Raw genomic sequence first — 23,652 nt, 5'->3', positions numbered from 1 at the left:
CTGCCGACGGGAATTTGTTACGTTTGCCGGGACTGGGGGCGTCTATACAAAAGACGCCTCCGTGAAGTAAGTCCATTTCCTTTCTTTTTCTTCTTTTTTCTACCATCTTTAATCATTATTGTACCCATATTCTGAGCGCTGAGGTTTTTTTCTCTTTTTCATTTCATTAAAAAAATATAGTAATGGACCTTCTCCTATTCCCGCCCTCTACTAACCGACCTCATCCTGACATCTCCATCTCTGTATGTGGCATCACCATAACTCCCAGACAGCAGCAAATGAAAAGAAAGCCCGCGGCATCATATAGATGCGGTGAAAGATTTCAAACCTTTATTCCTCCATTAAAAGATGGTTGCCATACAGATGGTTGCTACGTTTCGACCTTTCAGTCAGGTCTTTTTCAAGCATCCCAGACAGCATGCCCGCTGCCTCAGGGTCGTATTTGATGCCGATCTCTCCTTTACCCCCTATATACAATCTCTCACCTGAACATGTCAGCTGCACCTCAAGAACATCGCAAGAATCCGCTCTTTTCTCACCATAGACACGCTAAAAACGTTTACTGTTGCCCTTATCCACTCCCGACTCGATTATTGCAATTCGCTGTTGATCAGCCTCCCCGCACCAGACTCTCCCCTCTCCAATCCATCCTGAATGCGGCAGCCAGGCTCATCTTCCTGTCCAGCCGCTACTCGGACGCCTCTGCCCTGTGCCAGTCACTGCACTGGCTGCCCATCTAATACAGAAAACAATTTAAACTTACTACCCTCATCCACAAAGCCCTCCACAGCACCACCCTGTCCTACATTGCCTACCTCATCTCAATCCACCAGCCAGCCCGGGCTCTCCGCTCTGCTAATAAAATCAGACTAAGTGCCCCTTTAATTCGAATCTCTCATTCCCGCCTCCAAGACTTCTCGACAGCAGTATCAGTCCTCTGGAAGGCGCTACCAAAAGCTAACCGGGCAATCACTGACACACTAAATTTCAGGCATGCTCTAAAAACGCACCTCTTCAGGGAGGCATACCATATCCCCTACACCGAACCCCACTCTGCCTGATGTAAGCTCGTTGGAGCGGGACCTTCACCCCTACTGTTTACATCAGTTAATTACTTTATGTAACCGTGGTCTTGTTTTTATTTCCCCTGTCTTGTAAGCGCTGCAAAACATGTTGGCGCTATATAACTAAAGATTCTTATTATTACTTTCACCAACTGGATATTCTTACATATGACATCATTATTATGAAATGTATCAGTAACATCATAGTTACCATGAAAAGTTACCTTTTTGCTATTAGTTAAAGGGAATGTCCAGCCTCTTAAAATATATAAACAAAAACGCTCACAATGTTTTATTAATGCAAAATATAATAAAAGAAATAATACCTTTCAGACGGCTGAGAAACGTGTGCGAGATTTGGGTGTTGCAAGACGCACAAACCTTGCATGAATATGAACCCCATTCTTTTGAATGGAGTCATATACAAGAGCATGTCCTATCTTTTTGTGTTCCTCGGAACTCATCACCCATTCTTTTTAATGGGACAGTAAAACACATCGCACAAGTGTGATGCGAGATTTCCCTTTGAAAACAATGGGCAACGCTTGCCTTATCTCTGACGTGGCTGAAAGCCGCGCTGGACGATCGCTCCTTTACTGAAGTGATGGGAGGTGTTTTTGCAATATAAAGCCTCGAATCACCATGAAAACGCATGTTGGCGAGCGCAGTATCTGAACGCTCGCCCGTGTGTAGGTAGCCTCAGTTCTTCTCCAGTCCGATCCTGACATTTCCTGGGTCCCCTGCTGTTCTGTGTACTTATGGTCCCTGTCACCCACGTACATGGGATTTCTCCAGCCAGTTACTGGCTACAGCGGGTCACTAATGTGACCATTGATTAGCATCAGCAGCACTCATGTATCTGTGTCAACAGGGAGCAAGAAGAACAGAGACTGTTAGGGAACCCGGGAAAGATCAGAATGGAAGCAGTGAAGGATTTATAAGGTGAGTTTTAGGGCTTAAACAGATGGGCGTGATTTTGGCCCGTTATACGGCAGTGATGAACATAGCCGAATAACGGAATGAGACAAAACCATTGATTTTAATGGCTTTGTTTTCACTAGCGGGATTCTTGCTCGTTAATACTACGTGTGAGGAAGATAGGGCGGGGCCTATCTTCCCACTTTTTTTTCAAACTCACACGGAATAGCATGGAATTTGAAAGGTAGAAAAAAAAAGATTTTTCCCTCGTTCATGTACAACTACACTCCGTAGCAGCGAGCATAGTTGCATATACATCCGCGTGAAGTTGCCAGGCCTCCCTCACACAGGCGTTTGGCGAGAAAGTAGAAATGGCCAGTTCAATGTGCAAAAAAATCTTATTCCTTTATTTGAAGTTTTCACATAAAAGCTTGAGACAAAAGATTAAAATGTGTAGCGTTATGCCATGGCCACTAACACGTTTCCACCGACTTGCGGTCTTTCTTAAAGTTCTTATGTGACTACTTCAAATAAAGCAATAAGATTTTTTTGCACGCTGAACTGGCTATATCTACTTTAGGCTGGGGTCACACTGGGCGGATTTCCGTTGGAAATCCCGCGGTTTGGCCGCAGCAAAAACCGCGAGATTCCCGCCAGCAGAACCGCGGCCGCGGTGGAAATAAACAATAAATAGACATGCTGCATCTTCTGAAGCCGCGGCTGCGGCCGCTGCAGCCGCGGTTTCAGCCTGACTTACCGCAGCGGATTGGCCGTCCACATGGCTGGCTAATCCCGAGATTAGCGGCCGTGGGCGGAATTGCCGTGGCAAATCCGCCCTGTGTGAACCCAGCCTTACTGTCTTCAACTTGTAGCAGTTTTGAGTTGTGTTTTACTCTCATTAGTAGCCTCTGCCCCCCACTGTACACAACATGATATGAAATAATTACCTAGCGCATCACCTTGGCTATTACTGAGGACCGGAAGTAGATCTACATGTCAGTTTAAATAATAACTCCTCTTTGCTTGACAGATGGAAGCGGCGGCTGGTCAGCGGATGGCTGCTTAGTTGCTAAGAGAACACAAAGTGAAGCAGTCTGTAAATGTAATCATCTAACCAGCTTTGCAATATTGATGGTAAGGAAATGATGCTATCTGCGGATATAACACCCTCATTTAATGTCATCATCTGATTACATTACAGTGAATCTGTCACTAATGGTCCTTTGACTCGACATGAGCTGTTGGGCAAATGATGCCCGATACTCATCCTAGTGGTGCTCGCTCTTGTATCACTGGCATCGCTTACAGTACTGCTGAAATGGTGGCGGAGCGGGCCTGCATTCACTGTAAGTAGACAGTCGTTCAGAAGTGGCATGTCTGCATGTGCAAACTGAACGACTGAACAATTCTTGCCCAGTTGTTTAGTCGCTGCATGCGTTTACACCAGACAATTATCATTCAGAATCGTTCAGATACCCGCGTGCCCGCAGGATTCTGAACGATCATCGTCCTGCGTAAAAGGGCCATAAGGCTGCATTAGTGCAGGTGATTTTCACGCGTGATGTCTGTGCTTTGTAGGTTGTACAGAAATCACATTTGAAAAGAACCCATTATTTTCGATGAGGTAATTTACATAAGTAATTCTCTCGCAGCACCAGTACGAGATAGAAAAATCCCAATGTCCACGGGTGGATTTGATTTGCGCAATTCGAGCATGGGCGCCCGCGTCTCAATTAACATATGGAGACCTCGATTTCTTTCATGTTTGCGATACACCTGCTTTGGTATAACTTCTGAACCAGGTTCTGACTACAACATTTAGCAGGTGGTCTTGTACCTGGATACTTGTCAGCAAAGGTCTCTTGCGTCTCCTTAATTGGTCTGCTTTTCACATACCCTTCCACAATAACTATTTACTGTTGCAGGAAGAGCAGCAGGGGGCAGATTTATGAAAGCTGTCTAAAGGAAAATCTGTCTTTGTTGTTCATCGCAGCCAATCACAGCGCAGCTTTCATTTCTTGTATTGTTGAGGTCAAATGAAAGGGCTGCGACCTCCTTCAAGGAATGTGGTGCCATGATCAGTGGTGGGCTACTTTTCTGTGGCCCGCCCTGTATTATTAAGATACAGACATGGGCTAAATATATTGCTCATATTAATGTTTTTTGGGTTTTTTTTCGTTTCTATTGTCTTTTAGAATGTATCACCGAATGAGCCAATAAATCCTGAAGATCTGCTGGTTTTGACCTTTATCACATATATTGGATGTGGACTGTCTGCAATATTCCTCTCTGTGACTCTCATTACCTACATAGCATTTGAGTATGTAACAATGTACCTGTCTATTATTACATAACCTGACTGTGTCTTGCGGTCTCCATGCCTTCTCCAAGCATACGTGGTAGATTTTCTATCCCATAGAACTACATAATTGGAGCAGTCCTATGATTGTTGCGGTTTAATCATAACCAGTTCATAGTGCTTGTGAAAGGGAAGACATCAACAAGGCTTGTGCATTAAATACGTGATCTATAAATATAATATAAAGAGAATCTGCACTTCTATACTAGGATGTTACATTATATGCAATTCTATCTTCAACATCTGTCACTCCAGCAAAATATGTAATAAGTGAGAGTAACTGCAAGGAAATCAAATAACCTGATCACCGGCGTCTTTTAAAGCACACAAGCTATCAACTTATCAAATCATCCCTTAAGTCTTTTTGACAGTATACAGGTGATATCAGTGGCACATACCTTCTGTTGAAGGTGTCAATTTCTGTTACCTAAATCTGTTCTATCTGAATAACCGTATGGCCCCACTCATGACTTTATCCCTTTATGTTAAATCGGTTGTCCACCTTGGAAAATCCCATTCTACACTCACTCTCAATAAAAAATCAAGCCTCTAAAAGAAGTTATTGTTTTGCTGCAAATCTCATCATGCAGTTCCATCTCAGGCAGATATATAAACGATTAGTATTGTGGTGATTACATGAACGGTCTTGTCACCTGAGGCCCTAAAATGGTTCCACCCTCAACCTATAAAAAGGCTCTCAGAGGCTCCTTGTATGTAGTGACCTTTTCTTCTGCTTGTGTAGAGCTTGTTGACCAATAGACGTCTCTACGACACAATCAGAGAGATTTCGCTCAGTTAAGAGTTTTAGATAGGGAGTATTATTAGAATGTGTGAAGCTGGATGATCATATCGACAAATTGTCTGCTACCAGGGCTTATCTGACAAGGCGGTTAGGAGGTGTTGGCACCAGTGGATGTGTGAGGGCACACACACTGGGCTATCGGGCTTAGGACACCCTCGATGGTCTACCAGTAGAGATGATCGTCTGATTATCTGATAACAACGAGCAGTTCCAACAATTTTGTTGTCTGTTATCCAGAGATAGGCAGCACTATCGTTACAGGCCCCTGTGTCAGAACCATTTCCAGGCACTTAGTTCAGGGACATTTGGTCTCAGGGCGCCCATTATGCGTACTGACTTTGACACATACACACTGTCGCCTCTGTTTGTCGAAACTGGACTGCTATGGAGTGGAATCGGGGTGTCTTCAGCCACAAATCCAGGTTTAGTTTGGGCACTGATAATGGCCATGTTTAGGTCTGGAAACCTAGAGGTGAGCACCTCAATCCTGCCATTGCTGTGAAGTGGCACACTGCCACCACTGCTGGTGTGATGGTATGAGTGGCCATTACATACAACAGCTGGTCACCCCTAGTAGTGGTGTAAGGGACAATGACTCCATGCCCGCCCGTATCACATCTTGTATCCAAACTAGAGGCGGTACACTGGGGTACTAGAGCCTCCACGCCCGCCCGTATCACATCTTGTATCCAAGCTAGATGCGGTACAACAGGGTACTAGAGCCTCCATGCCCGCCCGTATCACATCTTGTATCCAAGCTAGATGCGGTACAACAAGGTACTAGAGCCTCCATGCCTGCCTGTATCACATCTTGTATCCAAGCTAGAGGCGGTACAACAGGGTACTAGAGCCTCCATTCAAGTGTCCAGTTTTCCACAATAAATTCTCCTTTTGCTCTGATATTGTAATCACTTACTTATATCAACATTACAATCACAGAGAAAGTTTGATTCCATTCCAACAACTTCTTGATTTTTTTTTACAATGAGTGTATTGGAACAGTCCCCTGAAAATAACCTGACTGCTGTGTCCCACTACTGGGATCTGCAGCAATTGACTATAATCTACAGGAAAACCAATAAACTATAGATTAACCACACCTTCACCGCAGTGTACTACATAGCACCTATTCAAATCAATGGCCTGAAATGTTCTTGCTTGCCAGTTCTTCTGGGGAGATGCTCTTTGTTTTTTACGATGACCCTCATAGGTGATTAGCATTATTATTTGTAAAACCTTATTTGCTTTAGTAATTAGAATGATAAATAGTAAAATATGCTGAATGGTAAAAGTAATTTGCTCACTTTTTATCTGTTTTTAGGAAAATCCGTAGGGATTACCCATCTAAAATCCTAATTCAGCTTTGTGCTGCCCTGGTTTGCCTGAACCTCACGTTCCTTCTGAATCCGTGGATTGCGCTGTATAATGACATCCCTGGACTCTGTATCTCCGTTGCTGCATTTCTGCATTATTTTGTTTTGGTATCTATTACCTGGATGGGCCTTGAAGCTTTCCACATGTATCTGTCTCTTGTGAAGGTCTTTAATACTTATGTGAGAAAATACATCTTAAAGTTCTGCATTATTGGATGGGGTATGTATTATTTAGCATGCTTTTGTAGTTATGGATGCTAAACCTGGCGCTACTGTACTGTAGACATGATCTATTTGTATTACGTGACTGTGGTAGTCCAAAGGAATACGCCGAGTTACATGCCAATCATTGTATTCCTCTGGACCACAGCAATAGCGCGATAGAAAGAAATGGAAAATCTTACTACGGAAGTCTGTAGTGATTCTATAGGAGAGTACCTCCTTACACACAGACACTATTGGAGCAAGCCACAATATTCATTCTATAGGATTCATATGGAATCCTCCATATTCATCTGTGGTATAGTAGAGGCCTCATGCTCCTCTGTGGAAGCCCAATTAAAGCCTTGCTATGGCTGTGTATGAGCCCTAAAGAGTATTGTAAAACTGATTATAGTCTGTTAGATAGCTGTAAAGGTTGGGGAGTGTAAAGCAGATCTGTCTATGCAGGTCTGCTTTATCTGAATGCATTGCTTAAAAGGACCAGAGACCATAATTATAGTGACAAATCAACTTTAAAATCTCTACTATGTGCCTTGTTGTACTTTTGGATCTTTTCCTTAAAGGGGTTGTCTCCCTTCTAGCTGCTTTGCTACAGGAAGTATACAGCTCTGTACATTGCACAGTGGCCTGCGTTGGTACTGCAGGCTTCACTTCAATACAATACAGTACCAACCTGAGACATTGCACAATCTACGGAGCTGTTTGTTTCCTGCTGCACAACAGCTAGAAGCAGGACAAGCCCTTTAAAAGAAGCATTCTGCATATCTACCGTAGTTTTTCATTTTTGTAGCATTTGAGAGGGGAGCAAACTACTTTTCTTCTAACATTTACAATTTCTCTTACTTTTGTCTCCTCACAGGAGCTCCTGCTGTGGTCGTGGCAATTATACTTGCAATTAAGAAAGACTCGTATTTTCTCAAAAAAAGTGGAATATATCCAAATGGATCAGTAGATTATTTGTAAGTTGAGATAAACATGACTTAATTTGGTTAATGGTGGGCGGGGGGTGGGGGGTGGCAGTGAGCTGCTCTACTGCCTCACCGCAAAAACTGCATGCATTGATGTTTTTTACAGTTTTATAAAGAATGCAGTTCTATGGACATTTTTCTTGAAACAAAGTCTATAGCCACAATAGTAGTAAAGTTGTACTTGCAACTTTCATTGCATTTGCAGAAACTATGGTAGGGGCCACAAATACCTCAAATGCTTTCAAAAAACACCAAAAAGTGCGTGATTAAGAACTTTGTGTGAATGATACTTCAATGAAATCTATTCACTACATTTTAACATCTGGCGGGTAAATTACTGTAGTGCCGAAAATGACTGCCACATGTGAAGGTGTCCTCATAGAAAAGGATCATTTATAAATAAGCCAATTCCTGCAGTATCAAATGTGCAAATAAAAAGAGCAGGCAAAAATGTCTAAACTGGATGATAGATGATGAAATGGTAGGCAATTGTTACAACAGGGGCGTAAGTATAGGGGATGCGGTTGCACCCAGGCCCAGGAGCCTTAGGGGGCCCATAAGTCCCATCTTCTCCATACAGTAAGCCCAGTACTATGAATAAAGCAATATAGTTGGGGGCCCTGTTACAGGTTTTGCATTGGGGCCCAGGATCCTCAGGTTACGCCTCTGTGTTACAATATACATTGGCCAGCAGTCATATTGTGCGTTGCTTTGCACTGATAAACCTCTGGACCCGGTGACTGTAACTTGCGGTTTGTATTTTGATCTGTAAATGTGCTTCTTTGTTCAGAAGTCTCTTATTTCTGTGTACTTAGTGATTCACTCTCCCATTTTTCCTCCTTTCCAGCTGCTGGGTGGATGACATTGTATTCTGGATCACAGTAGTTGGATACTTCGGTGTAATATTCCTGCTGAACGTCAGCATGTTTGTTGTGGTCCTTATACAGCTGTGTCGCATCAAGAAGCAGAAACAGCTGGGCTATCAGAGGAAGACCACCTTCCAAGACATGCGCAGTGTGGCTGGAATCACTTTTCTACTGGGCATCACATGGGGCTTGGGCTTCTTCTCATTCGGTCCTGGAAGAACAGCCATCATGTACCTGTTTACTATCTTCAACAGCTTACAAGGTTGGCCCCGACGCGTTTTCGAATGTCTGACATGGTGAAATTATCCAGTATTTTCACCTATAGAATGTTTGTTTTTTGGTTACCTCTGTAACCCCCCTAAACAATAGGGTTACACAGCAGTCCTATTACCTTTTGGATTTCTATTGAGGGATCATAGACTAAGCGCTGCTGCTTTTTGTCATTTGAATGCCTCCGTAGCCCCAAGAAGTATGTATTGTTGCTGCCGTCATGAAAGGGAGTGTGGTTATGTATGCAGTAGAGGCACTATTTTTTTTGTCTCTACTGTCTCTTTGTACAGTGATACATATAATGAAATATGTGATTGTTCCCAGCAAGAGAAACCACGTAATCTTGTAGTTATGATACCTTTTAATGGCTAACAAAAATACATGATGTAATAATAGCGAGCTTGCGAACCAACGCAGGGTTCTTCTTCAGGCTTATGGATTGGATCTGAAGAGGCATGGATATTTATACACACTTATAACATACATACTTATGACAAGGCACAGATATGGATGGGATTGGTTCACACTTAAAAGGAATTCTGCAACAGCAAACAAACTTTTTTTGTCTAGGCACTGATAGCGGAGTGAAAGTTTTATGGTCCCTAAATTACTGTTGGGGGGGGGAGGTCAGCAGGCTAGAAATGCTTCAAGAGGTACACTGACATTTTTAACTAAACACTGATAGGGAGTGAAAGTTTATGGTCCCTGAATTACTGTTGGGGTGGGGGGTGGGGTCGGGCAGGCTAGACTTACAAGAGGTACGCAAACATTTTTAGCTAAACACTGATAAGGGAGTGAAAGTTTATGGTCCCTGAATTACTGTTGATGGGGGTCTTATCAGTGCAATAAATGTCTCACACTTCCCATTCACGCATAAATCCTGGAAAATAATTTAACCCAGTATTCAGCGTGTCAAAGGTTGTTATCAATTTATATTCCCAAATTCTTCTGTGGTTTTGTGACTTGAAACCACCCTTCAATATCAAAACTCTCATATCCCCTATGTTATGTCCATGGTTAGAGAAGTGCTCAGCCACAGGCAATTCTCTTTTTCTGTGTTTAATCGTGTGGCGATGAGATCGCATCCTTGCTTTCAATTTCTGTCCTGTTTCTCCAACATAAAGACCCCCAACAGGGCATTTACTGCACATGATCAGGTACACAACATTGGACAAGGAACATGTGAATGTCCCTGGGATCTTATAGTCCTGCTGTGTGTTGGGGATCCGTATCCTGTCCGCAGTCAGTATATGTGAGCAGGTCTTACAGATTCTTACATTACAGGGATAAGTTCCTTTTTGTGTGTCAGAGGGTAATGCACTCCTGATTATAAAGTTCCTCAAGTTAGGAGGTTGCCTGTAACACAGAAGCGGAGGGTCCAGGAATATGGTTTTCAGACGGTCATCCTTGTGTAGGGTATGGTGGAATTTTCTTGCAGTTTTACTTAGTATCTCTAGCTGTGAATTGTAGGTCACTACTAGAGGCACACGATTGTTTCTTTCCTTCTCCTTGTATTGAAGTAGTTGATTCCTGGGTATCCTGGTGGCTCTGGTAATTTGGTCATCAATTGAGGTGGGATGGTAGCCCTGATTTATAAATGTCCTTTTAAGATGGTACAAATGTTCCTCTCTGTCTGTTGGGTTGGAGCAGATCCGGTTATACCTGATGGCCTGGCTGTAAACAATGGCCTTTTTGATGTGTTTAGAGTGAAAGCTGTTCCATCTGAGGTATGTGGGTCGATCAATAGATCTTCGGTACAGGGATGTCTGTATTGAGTTGTTTAAAATCTTTATGTTGGTGTCCAAAAAGTTGATTTCTATATGCGAGTAGCTTCATGTCAGGTTTATGGTGGGGTGGAATGCATTGAATCTTTCATGGAATTTTATTAGTTCTTGTTTGGTGTGGGTCCAGATGATCATGATGTCATCAATGTAGCGGAAGTAGGCCAATGGTTTGCTGGGGCAGGAGGCCAGAAAGTCACTCTCCAGTTTTGCCATAAAAAGGTTGGCATATTGCGGTGCCATTTTACTGCCCATGGCAGTCCCCGTGAGTTGCAGGAATATCTCTTTGCCAAAGGAGAAATAATTGTGTGTGAGAATGAATCTTGTGAGTTGTAGCACTGCATCAGAGGCGACCCCATTGGCCTCAAGGTGCACCTGGCAGGCAGTCAGTCCATCCTCGTGTAGAATGTTGGAATACAAGGATTCCACATCCATAGTGGCCAGAATGGCGCCATTGGGGGGGGGGGGGACCTACGGTTGACAGGTTGTTCAGTAGGTCTGTGGTGTCTTGCAAGTAGCTGGTTGTGTTTCTCACCAGTGGTTTGAGGATGCCTTCCACCCATCCTGAGATTCCTTCAGTGAGGGTACCCACACCTAAGATAATCGGCCTTCCTGGGTTGCCAGCTTTGTGTAGTTTTGGAAGCATGTAGAATGTTCCAACCTTGGGGTTCTCCGGTATCAAGCCAAGAAGTTTTGTGGAGCCCACAGACAGGCTTCTCATGACCCTTCTCAATTCCCTGACATATTTCTGAGTCAGGTCTTGATTCAGTTTGGTGTAGTATCTGGTGTCCGTCAGCTGTCTGTTTGCTTCTTTCTTGTAGTCCGATGTATTCATGAGGACTATAGCACCACCCTTATCTGCAGGCTTAATGGTGATTTCCTTGTTGCTCTTAAGTGCACGAATGGCCCTTCTTTCCTGCATATTGATATTAAATGTTTCACTTCCATGCTTGTCCAGTATAGTGGATTGCACCGCATGTCTAAAGGAGTCTATGTATTTGTCCAAAGTGGGATTCCGACCAGGAGGGGGCGTCCAATCAGACTTCTTTTTGACCCCAAGTTTCTCCTGTGTTTGTGTGCTTGAAAGTCCTGTGTCCTCTTTATCATGAAAGAATTCTTTCAGTCTAAGTCTTCTGAAATATTCCTCCATGTCACTACAAAGTTCTGTTTTGTCAAGCATTTTAGTGGGACAGAATAAAAGTCCCCTGGAGAGGACACTGAGCTCCACCTTACTGGGGTTGTGAGATGACAGATTGATAACACAGCTGACTTTACCTTTGTCCGTGTCCCGTTGGGGGTTCTGTTCCCTCCTGCCAGACTCGGGGTGCTCCTGATCCGTGTTTGGGTACAGGCCTGCTTTGAGTCGAAGTCTCTGGAGTTTCTTTTCCTTGTTCTGAATAAGGCAGCATCGTAGTGTTGTATAAAAGTGTTGCATTTCCAGGTACACGTCCTCTGTAAGTGTATTTCTTAAAGTTTGTATGTCCACAAGGGCCTTATTCTTATTGCTGTAGAAGACATGGATAATGTGATTCCACAGTCTCTCAGAAGTCCTGTAGCAAAGACGTTCTGCATAACGAGTGTTGTAAGTGTGTAGAGTTGGGTTCTTTAAGCAGAGTCCTTTGGGAATTAGATGTTCCTTCTTGCATCTGGTTAGAAAAAAAATGTCGCTGTCCAGTTGTGCCAACTTCTTCAGAAGATGTTTCAGTTCCATTATAATGAAAGGTGATTAGGTTATATATTAACCCTTTCCAATCCAGTGTCGGATTTCGCCAGAAATTGAGATTTCCTCTGAAATTGAGATTTCCCTGCATAGCTCCCATGTTGGGTGAGGTGCAACACATGTTTCTAACACTATGCAGAAGGGAGCTCTAATATCAGAGCTCTCTTCTGCATATGTGTATTACACTATGCAGAAGAGAGATCCAATGTTAACAGAGATTTGTTCACAGCAGACTGATAAAATAATCCCATTGTTTACTGCAGAAATCACAGTGGTATTCCAAATCTATATAGTCATAGAAATGCCCTTCACAGATATAGATTAAAATTAAAATTAATAACTTTTATTCACAACTGGTTAAAATTAGGGCCACATAAATCATATAACAAACACAAACAAACGTGGACTGACAACACGGATCGTACTATGTGACTCAGTGACCGGATGGAATGAGGGTCTCAATTCCCCTCGAGTATCCAGTCGGGTTAACCCCTATTGACAAAATTAGGGGACTGGGTCACTGGTTTGTAGCGGTACGTCACAATAAGAAGGATGGTCAGAAGGTATCAGGTTTCCAGTCTAGGATAATAATTCATAGCTGGAGACCCATCGACCATTTCTATCGCTACTTTCAATAAGGATCATATGGTTAATCAGAGGTGTGTGTTACACCATACTAGATAGACAGTCACTCAGGGTTTGTGTATTTCAACGTTGACGATAGGGGAATTGTTCCACACAGTGGGTAATCACTCAGATATTAGTGTAAGTGTTCCAACGTTAATGGCCGAGTAGTCACTCAGTAATCACTCAAACATTCTGAAGTCTTTTAATGTTTGGGAGTGAGGTAATTACTCCGCAGGTAGGTGACTACTCGAGTGTCTTTCAACGTTCCAGCTCTTTTTAAGGTATTGACTCAGAGTTGTATATTCGGTTCACACAGTGAGTGACTGCTCAAGTATTAGTGTACGTATTTCGAATAGTCACTCAGTGATCGCTCAAACATTCATAAGTCTTAAGGAGCGGGATAATCACTCCAAAGGTAAGCGATCACTTCAGTGGCTCTTCGTAGTTCAATTCCTTTAGGAATAGGATATTAGCTCTTTTTCAGAATAAGATATTGGCTCTTTCAATTCTTTTAGGGATAGGATATTGGCTCAACGCGTTTCTCCGTCCCTGTCTGGGGCGGTTCTTCAGGAGCAGGGCCATTTTTAGGGCGATCCTGAAGAAGTGATTGTCTATCTAGTATGGTGTAAGACACACCTCTGATTAACCATATGATCCTTATTGAAAGTAGCGATAGAAATGGTCGATGGGTCTCCAGCTATGAATTATTATCCTAGACTGGAAACCTGATACCTTCTGACCATCCTTCTTATTGTGACGTACCGCTACAAACCAGTGACCCAGTCCCCTAATTTTGTCAATAGGGGTTAACCCGACTGGATACTCGAGGGGAATTGAGACCCTCATTCCATCTGGTCACTGAGTCACATAGTACGATCCATGTTGTCAGTCCACGTTTGTTTGTGTTTGTTATATGATTTATGTGGCCCTAATTTTAACCAGTTGTGAATAAAAGTTATTAATTTTAATTTTAATCTATATCTGTGAAGGGCATTTCTATGACTATATAGATTTGGAATACCACTGTGATTTCTGCAGTAAACAATGGGATTATTTTATCAGTCTGCTGTGAATAAATCTCTGTTAACATTGGATCTCTCTTCTGCATAGTGTAATACACATATGCAGAAGAGAGCTCTGATATTAGAGCTCCCTTCTGCATAGTGTTAGAAACATGTGTTGCACCTCACCCAACATGGGAGCTATGCAGGGAAATCTCAATTTCAGGGGAAATTGTGAAGGGCATTGTTTACTGCAGCACCCTTTTGTTGTCTGTTCCTGCTAATTAAACTATAGAGTAAATATCCAGGATTGTTCTATCTGCTACAAATGAGAAAAGACAACATTTATTTTTACATGACACCGTTGAAAAAAACACATCTCATCAAGTTCATCCTGGGAAGGAAGACAAGGATGTAATTGAAAGGAAGGGGGAGGGATAAATCTTAGAACTTAGTCTCTCTTAACTTATCATGTCAAAGGCAAAAATCCATAAAGCATAAGCCGATTAAAAAAAAAACATCCGTCCTGGACCAAAGTGATGATCAGATAGGATGAACATTCAAACAAAGATTCCATACGTTATATAAGCATTGATGTTAGGTTAAGAAATGGTGTAAACCTTCATTGATTTTGATTGATAGGTTATTCAAGATAATATTGCATCTACCTAAAACTAACCTTCACTTCAGTACCCCGTGGCCATTTTGGTGTTTGATTCTCTGTCAAACTAAATAGTAATGGCAGCGCCGTGGCTCAGGAAGTTTGTATGCCTTCCCTTTACTTGCTTCTTTGGTACTTCAGCTTTCTCTCTCAAATGCAACTAAAAACATACGGAATGGCTTTATTGTCAGTGATTACAATAAATGTACAGCACTGCCTGTTGGTGCTATATGAGCAAAGAGAAAATAAAGAGAATTAAATAACATGTTTCTTTTTCAGGTTTCTTCATATTTTTCTTCTACTGTGTAGTAAAGGAGAATGCCCGCAAACAGTGGAGGCGCTATCTTTGTTGTGGAAAACTAAGGCTGGCTGAAAACTCTGGTAATAAACTGAATTTGACCATTGCTCATACATATACCGCTACTGTGATGTCAGATTATATCTGTTACCGTGTAACACCTATCCGTTCTTATAACTCCTGGACACTGCCGATGGAAGACATGAGCTTGCTGTGAGATTGGGCATTCTTTTTTAAAACTCTTTTCATTGAAACATAAGCATATGAATAACTTGACAGCATTCTTTTACATAGTGTTACGTCAATAACTTTCACACTTACAATTATCAAGTATAGTTGAACATAAGTATTTCCTGAAGAGCAAAACTTGAGACGAGATTTATGCTCACATACGAATACACAATGTACCTCCTAGTATTCAAGATAATCAAATCCTGAATCTGGGAAGTTCTCATCTGATTGTGTGAACTTTGGAATACATGTTGTGTTGGAACCGTGTTCAGAGAGTTACACCATACACCCCAAACTTTTCATAGAACTTTCTCACAGGGAAGCAAATGATTCACCAGGTTACGCCACTGGGTGATCGACGGTGGGCGTCTGTCCAGCCACCTCCATGCTATTGACTTCCATGCAAGAAACAGCACTTTGCACAGAAAAATGCATACAGGGTCCCTGTAATCCTTTATAAGGCCTCATACACATGGCAGAGTCTCAGTATTACACTGTATGATACTCGGTATGTCTTGGTTCAATAGAGCTATGCTTCTAGGGGAGATTAGCTGCTGGTGTGGCTTTCGATTCGACCATAACACAGTATTTTTTAAGTCCCGCTCATGCAGAATCTGTAAGAAAAAAAACCTGTTTGTTTCTGTATAAAATCAGAGGCCCAGAGAGGTACGGTAGGCCCCCCGTGGGTATGACCGCACAATACATAAATCCTGTGGATGTAGAATTGTGTGCAGAAAACATCAGTGCAGAATTCACCTGCGATGCAAATATTAATTCCAGAGCATGTAAGTTGTCTGCTATGGATTTTCACAGTGGATTTCAGCCCATTCAATGAGTGAGGTGAATTCCACTGTAAGGCGGAATACACACGGCTGGGTTGGATTCTGCATGTGCGATTCCACAGCTGAATCCGACTCTGTGCCGGCCAGTGATCCCCACGTACCAGTCTGGATATTTTCTCCTATGTTCTACGGATGTGCCAGCCGAAGCACATGCGCAATGCAGAGAATACCGCGTTGGCGATGGCGCGGATCTGCGACAATTTCGAAATTGACATTTCGGAATCACAGTGGGTTGGACGGCTTCCATTGACTGCAATGGAAGCCGTCCATGTGATTTCAGCCTGTCCATGCGAGTCCTGCACAAAAATAGAGCATGCTGCGATTCTTCCTCCGCGAGCGGAAATCACAAGTGGTTTCCACTCGTGTGCATGGAAGAATCATTTTACATTGCATGCTATGGACAGACATTGCTGTGGAATCCGGGGCCAGATGTCCGCCGCGGATTCTGCAGCAAAAATCCGCCCGTGTGCATTGGGCCTTAATCTGCCGCAAGATCACCAAATAACTCCTCATGTAACATGTGGATTTTGCCACAGACACATTGTGGATATAGCCACGGAATCACAGAAATGTCATCCCTTCTATACGTACTAATAGGGTGAGCGAAAGGTACAGCATAGACTGTGACTACATGGCAACGATGCTAGACTCCAGTTAAAGGGGTTGTGTCCACAGCTAAGATATGCTGCTATGGGGGGTTGACTACTGTGATCCCAAGGACAAAAGAAACGTTCGTGAAACAGCCCTGAAAGTCCTGGCCAGGAATGAGAGTTGGCATAACGTGAGCCATCGAGGTCTTGGTTAGGTAATGCCTCTTGGAGTTGTTTATTGAGATCAGCGAACTCATCTGAAAACAGTGAACCCTCTGCTCTGTCCTTACTCTTTTGAGGGGGTGTTGGGTGTTTTTGTTGTGCATTTATTTTTTACTTATAACTCAGCTATAGTGTTTTTTGCATTTAGATTGGAGTAAAACAGCTACCAACAAACTAAGGAAGCAGACTTCAAAGCAAGGTGTATCCAGTAGTTCCAGCAACTCTATACAGTCGTCCAGTAATACGAATTCTACAACATTACTAGTCTCCAATGAGCACTCGCTGCACCTCAATGGAAATGGTGAGCTTTATTTGCTTTTTTTCTGGGCTTAGCAATGTTTATGAACTAAAAATGTTGGCGGCTCGTGTGACCCAAAGTTTTTTCAGGGCATGCGACCCCAACCATACTTACTTCATCCTATTGACTTTTTAGATTTTGAAGTAGACTTACAGGGGTTGTCACATTGTAAAACTTCATGCCAATCAGAAGGGTCACACTGGTGGGAAATCAAGGGTCACACTGCTCATTAAGTGCTGCAACCCCCTGGAGCAAATCTTCAGGTAAAGCCTGTGGTTGTGTTGCAGTTTTTACATGTGGTTTTCAAGACCATAGAAGAACCATGCGACACATCGATATGCTGCAGCTGTGAAGTAGAGACTCGGCAAACTCTTCCTACAAACCTCCTTCACGTTTATGTTAAAACCAAATCCTGCATTTTTCCACTGCAAATAATGTAATAGCAAAACTGCTTTAAAAAACAAACTGAGAGCCTGTTCACATCAGCGACGCGATTTCCGTTTGGAACCTTTTTGGCAGATTTACATTAAAATACAGGGAAAAATACCGGAAATAATAGGGTCTGTTCAGCACCGTTCGGTTCCATTATAAGATGGATCTATTTGGCCAGTGGGTGCCATTTTCCTCTTTTCATAATGGTCCCTTAGAGCTAACGCATCGCCTAGTGTTGATGTGAGCCAACCCTAATGCCTCATGTCCACCGGCGGGTCGGATTCCGTGCAGGAAATCCCGCATGGAGAATCCTGCACAGAATCCGCCCCTGCCCGTACCCGGTGAGCCCCATGTACACGTGTCTTGCAGGCTGCGGTGTTGCGTGGACCTTGCTACTTCCAGGTTCGCTCTACTGTGCTTGGTCCTCACGGGTTGTCGGCGGACATGCGCAGTACGGGTTTATTTTCTTAAATCTCCTGCTTTCCTGCGGGATCCGCAGCCCGTCCACCGTGTCAGCTGTGGACGGGTCACAGATTGGACGGCTTCCATTGACTTCAATGGAAGCCGTCCGTGCGGGAACAGCACTGAAGTGGAGCATGCTGCGATTTGTTTTCCAGACCAAAAGGTCCTCAAAACAAATCTGCATGCTTTAATTCTAGTACGGATGCCCATGCTTCCCAATGGGCGGCTTGAACTGCAGACTGTCCGTGTCGTACAGAAGCTGACAATTTGTACTACTTGCGATTTTTTTATTCTTGTTTTTTCAAGTATTACATTTACTGTTAATTTACTAATGCTGCAAATCATATATATATATATATATATATATATTTTTTTTTTTAGGTAATGCCTTTAAGGAGAGAAATGGTGCCTCCTTCAAACTGCAAAATGGTGAGATGCCACTTCAACAAATTGCAGGAAGACCATCCACCAAGAACGGTGATGTACCACAGAATTCTTTGAGAAGGACTTCCAATAAGGGAAGCGTGCATTTCATTGATCAGATCTAGTTGGATCTTATGCTCATTTGGCATGAAGCCTTGACTGGGAATCCTGCACTACAGATGTGAGAATACTAGCGGCTTGTATATTTCAAAATCCACTGAACGTAGCTGCCTTGGACTATCAAGCACGGCTGAAACTAGAACACATGATAGAGAAGATGCAGTTCCTCTATAAAACGTATAATGGTCTTAGCTAAGTGACAAGAACGGAGAGGTGTATGATTGAATGGACAGTGACACAGGAAAGTGTTTTATGCCTGGTTTGGTGCATTATCCACTCCTTACTGTATTTTTATATATTTAATTTATATATTGTTAAATATTAGTGTACGTATGAAGACTTGGCCTGTGAGATGTATGCATAGTTTAAGCTTACAACGTGTAACTTTTTAGTCGTGTGTAGTCATCTCCTCTTATATTACCTTTCTACAGCAAACTGGAACCCTTTTTTTGTCCTGTAACACAACCCTGCCGCAGATACTGAATTTTGTATTTTCTTGAGATTCTTCTTAGACGATGTCAATACGGACATCATTAAAGGGGCCATTGATTTTGAGTTCGGCCTCCAAACATATTGGTACGATGAAAAATGTTATATTGCATAAGTCATGTCTCTAACTAAATAAGTTGTTTGTAGACAATATAAAGCCTTTTTTGCATATTTGCACATATTAATGAAGTTTGGCCTACCACATGTGTACATGTAAGCTCTGCTTAGATAACACAGCAATGACACCTATGTAAAGTGCTTTGCACATACTAGGAAAAGATGCCTTCTATAACTATATAGATCCAGGTATCACCTGGTTAAGGCCCATTTACACTAAGCAATGATCGCTCAAACAACAGTTTGAGTGACAGTTTTGAGCGATCATTTTACATAAACTATTAAATAGCTACTCAGCTACTTAATAGCTTATTAGCGTGCAAATGAAGCCTTTAGCTGAATGCAGTTAATACCAGGAGGGCTCTTAGCTGCATTCAGCTCCTTTGTTCTCCAATGGGAAACAATGCTATCAGCACTACCCACAGAGAACTGCGGATAAGACCGCACGCCGATTTTTAGGTTGACCTGAATTAAATGATCCGCTAGCAGTGCACGAAAAGTGCACAATGGCCGCGCATTTAGACACAACGATTATCGCTCAAACGATCTATTTTTAGCGATTTTTGAGCGATCATCGCTCCATGTAAATGGGCCTTTAGTCTGTTACAGACACATTTAAAGCTATACTTTATCTGAGCCTAATAAAGGTACGCAACAGATGGATACTGGAAGTTACATTGGGGATCAAAGGACACTTTCCAGAATATTTTATTTATATATTATGTCTTTTTTACAGTGTTTTTCATACCTGTTTATTTTTTAAGAATAAGACAGAAAAGGTCTGTTTTGTAAGTTACAATTTTATCAAACATACTTTTTGTTTTAGGCAACTCATAGAACTCATGAATCGTTTAGTATACATTTTGTTAGGGTCTTGTACATGAATATGCATGTTGTGTTTGGCGCTAATCCTTTTAATGATGTATACTGCCACATTGATAAGACAGCTGGAGTTTCAAAAAAAATAGCAAACTGTACATATATCTATCAGTATGATTTTTTTTTTTTAATTATCAAAATGGAATATGTTTTTCTATTGCTGCTGAATAAATTATCATTTAACTTAACTGTCTGGATTAATATTCCATTAACCCCTTTAGTGGCACGCCCAGAAAATTTCTGGGGCTTGCTGCACTGACCATGCAGATAAACCCCGGAAGATTTCCGTGGACAGCTCTAGTGCTGAAATGTGCAGAGCACTGAGCTGTCATCTGAAATCTTTCAGGATTTTTACTGTATACTCAGCGCAGCAAGCCCCAGAGATTTCCCTGCCATAATATGGTAATAATAAACCTGCCACTGAAGGGGTTAACAAGTACCAATATAGCAGAGCTGGGTTGTCATTTAAAGGCTGTAGAAATCTTTGTGCATGAATAATCAATACACACATATCTTACTAAAGTTCCTGCAGAAAAATAAATGATGCACTCATCTGTTTTTTGTATTGAGTTTAACTTCTCATGGATTTGGAAAACCTCATTGTCACAGATGGGAGAGGGGGGCTTCCAAGGATCCCGCCTCTATCACAGATTTGTCACAGATCAACTATTCCGAGCGCCTTGCCGCTATGACCATGTGTCACGGCCGAGCCTCGATCGATCACTCTAGCGGGATTGCAAGCTTGGAGTCATTAGAATACAGGCTGATTTGTACCCAGCTTTCCCCGGCATCTGCATGTATGTGAAACGAAAGCTGAAATTACCATCTGATCCCTTCTAACGCACTCCAGCGCTCTACAATGCCACGCACATACACGCTGCCACCACCAGCTTGTGTGTCACCGGTAAGCTGGAACCCGGATTATGAATTACAAACACAGTCTTCGGAGTTAGTGATAACTACACCCACTCAATACTACACAGCTATATTGCCATCCACACTCAGAGTAGCTGCTGGTTCTGTTTCCCCCACTGCTGATAAGAGCAGCAAATTGATCCAGAATCTTAAATGGGGAAGATTGGCATCTACCCCATTTTTTCCCCAAATTGATTGTGTGTGGGTTAAGGGGGGGGGGTTGATAACAGCCTTAACTGGATGGACATATGCCTTTTTTCGGCCTTACATACTATGTTACAATATGTACATAGCCTTTAACTGCCTTGTGAATCATGAGACCAGATTGAGCATTTCAACATGATCATTGAGACTTGATCCTGGAGGGACACCTACTGGGGAAAGAGGTGTAATTCAGAAGTGTCTTCAGATGTTAGCTGCATTATTATATGTGACACCACGGTATAGTGCCTTTGTGTTCTACATTTCATGTATCCTTTCCTAAATATATTTAAACAGTTGCTTTAATTGCTTTTTAGTTGTCAGACTACAATTTTTCCCTATGAAGGTTCAGCCATCTTGCTTGGATATCACTATTGATAGACAATTAAAGACATGAAAGGCGCTGATAGTTCAGTAAACATAAATGAAATATTTTTATTCTGAATGTCACTCCTGTTATTTCTCTGGACAAAGAACAGACTACAAATTATTTTACTTTCCAATCATTGTTTTTATTAATATAAGGCCTCCTTCCCACGAATGGATTTCCGCCGCGTAATTCGCGGCGAAAATCCGCTGCGTTGCCCGCAGCTATTAGGTTCTGTTGAACCTAATAGCTCAGGGCTCACGGTGCGGAATTCCACCACCCTCACCCACAAGCATGCTCTATTTGCCACGGGTGTACGCGTGGACGGCTTCCATTGCAGTCAATGGAAGCCGTCCATTCACGCTATCTTCACGCTATCTTCTGTAGCACAGCGGAAGATAGCGTGAAAACCCTCCCCCGCCTACCGTCATGTGATGCGGTGGGCGTGTCATGTGACGTGGCCGGCGTGTCACGACGCGTCGGCGGTGGTCGGGGAAGCGTCATGCGGGAGCGAGGACGTCAGATCCGCAGGTAAGTATTGGGTCTCCGGGGGGGGGGGGGGGGGCGTGTGAAGCCGGCCTAACAGGTTTAGTCATAACAGTAAGAAAATGTTGCAACAGCCACAACAGAAATGGTAAATTCCAACGAAGCTCTGAATTGCTTAGGTAAAGGGTAATACAGTAAATTACAGCATTACATTCTTTGGCCTTGCGCTGCTCTACGGGGGGAGGCTGCATCTGGACATACATTTCCCTTGCAGAATCTCTGGCATCTTCCCATTTGCATATTTTCTGAGAGAGCATGGATGGCCTTATAAGTCTCCCCACACCTCCTCTCCCTAAGGAGAAACAATACCCTTCCTGACCCACATCTATATGCCTCTCACTAGCCAAGCCAGAAACCTACTACACACTGATGAAGAGCAAACACCCCAAAACAGCTGTCTGTGCATGGTTATATTCTCCTGCTGGAGGAAGCTCTAGCTTTGGCTCAGTCATTCCCAGTTATTGTTACAATGCTTATTAAAAGGTTTGACATTGACTTGCAGGAATGCTGCCTTTCAATAGGTGGCGTTGTAGAAGCGTTTCTCCATCTTCTCCCTTAAAGCACTTGACATTCCTACAGCGAAGTACTTTGGTCTGGATCACTGAGTAGATTCCGATGTGGTAGATTTCTCTATGATGTCTGTATGCATTTATAGGTCACATCTAGAGATGAGCGAGCATACTCGCTAAGGGGAAATACATAGTGAGTACCTGCCTGCTCGTGAGAAAAGATTCGGGTGGCGGCGGGGGTGAGTGGTGTGTTGCGGGAGGGAGCCGTGGGGGGGAGGGGGAGGGGAAGAGAGTTCCCCGCCGGCAGCCAAATCTTTTCTCACAAGTGGGCAGGTACTCGCTAAGGACAATACTCGCTTGAGTATTTGCCCTTAGCGCTCATCTCTAGTCACAACCCTTGAAAGCCAACTGACCTCAGCTGTCTAAAAATGCATAATAATGCAACTGGCTGCAGAATGAGACTTCTCCCACTCTACTGTCTCCTATGGGAGACCAGAATTACTGCTAAGTGCCCTGTACATAGATGTAAATAGAAGAGGTCAGGAAGAAATTAACACCTCAATGATTTCTAAAAGCAAGGGCATAGCTGTAGGTGGTACCGAGATAGAAGACACACCTGGGCTCTGGTACCTGAGAGGTACCTGCCACATAACAAAAAAAACAAGACGAGGTATATTCAAGTTCCTAAAAGCTACTTACCCGAGAAAGCTAAAAGTATTATCACTTCTGAGCATAATCTCCCTCTTGACGTACACTTTTTCACAACGTTGATGCCAAGATTGCATGGCTGCAGGGAGTACTTTTCTAGGAGTCTATATTGCCAATGTGAAAATAACTGTTGGAAGAACGGCACAACTGGAAAACGTGCTACCACAGAGCATCTTTCATCCACATCTCATCCATTGCAACAACTGACAGAATGTCGATACCATTCAAGCTGTCATCATGTCAAGATCTCCTGACACATTGCCATGCGTGTAGTTTGGTGATCGTCAGTCAATATTTGTGGCACCCACCTACAGAAATGCCGACTTTGCAGGCAGTTTCTTCCATAGTCAATTGACTGTCCTCTATAACCA

At 42.8% G+C, this 23,652-nt stretch overlaps 1 protein-coding gene across 1 annotated transcript in view; it reads left to right on the top strand.

The window, feature by feature from the left end:
- Nucleotides 1-20,223, top strand: part of ADGRG2 (adhesion G protein-coupled receptor G2) — a 142,437-nt gene extending 122,214 nt beyond the window's left edge. The window contains exons 25-32 of the mRNA XM_066599835.1: nt 3,013-3,116; nt 4,178-4,302; nt 6,465-6,736; nt 7,598-7,697; nt 8,554-8,834; nt 14,912-15,013; nt 16,964-17,116; nt 18,389-20,223. Coding sequence (XP_066455932.1) covers nt 3,013-3,116; nt 4,178-4,302; nt 6,465-6,736; nt 7,598-7,697; nt 8,554-8,834; nt 14,912-15,013; nt 16,964-17,116; nt 18,389-18,555 — 1,304 coding nt within the window. The 3' untranslated portion in view covers nt 18,556-20,223. The remainder of the gene's footprint in view (nt 1-3,012; nt 3,117-4,177; nt 4,303-6,464; nt 6,737-7,597; nt 7,698-8,553; nt 8,835-14,911; nt 15,014-16,963; nt 17,117-18,388) is intronic.
- Nucleotides 20,224-23,652: the final 3,429 nt, after the last annotated feature.

Source organism: Eleutherodactylus coqui, chromosome 4 (genome assembly GCF_035609145.1).
Source record: "Eleutherodactylus coqui strain aEleCoq1 chromosome 4, aEleCoq1.hap1, whole genome shotgun sequence".
Lineage (NCBI taxonomy): Eukaryota > Metazoa > Chordata > Amphibia > Anura > Eleutherodactylidae > Eleutherodactylus > Eleutherodactylus coqui.
The sequence above is the reverse complement of the archived record's forward strand: the minus strand, read 5'-3'. Positions and strand labels throughout refer to the sequence as shown.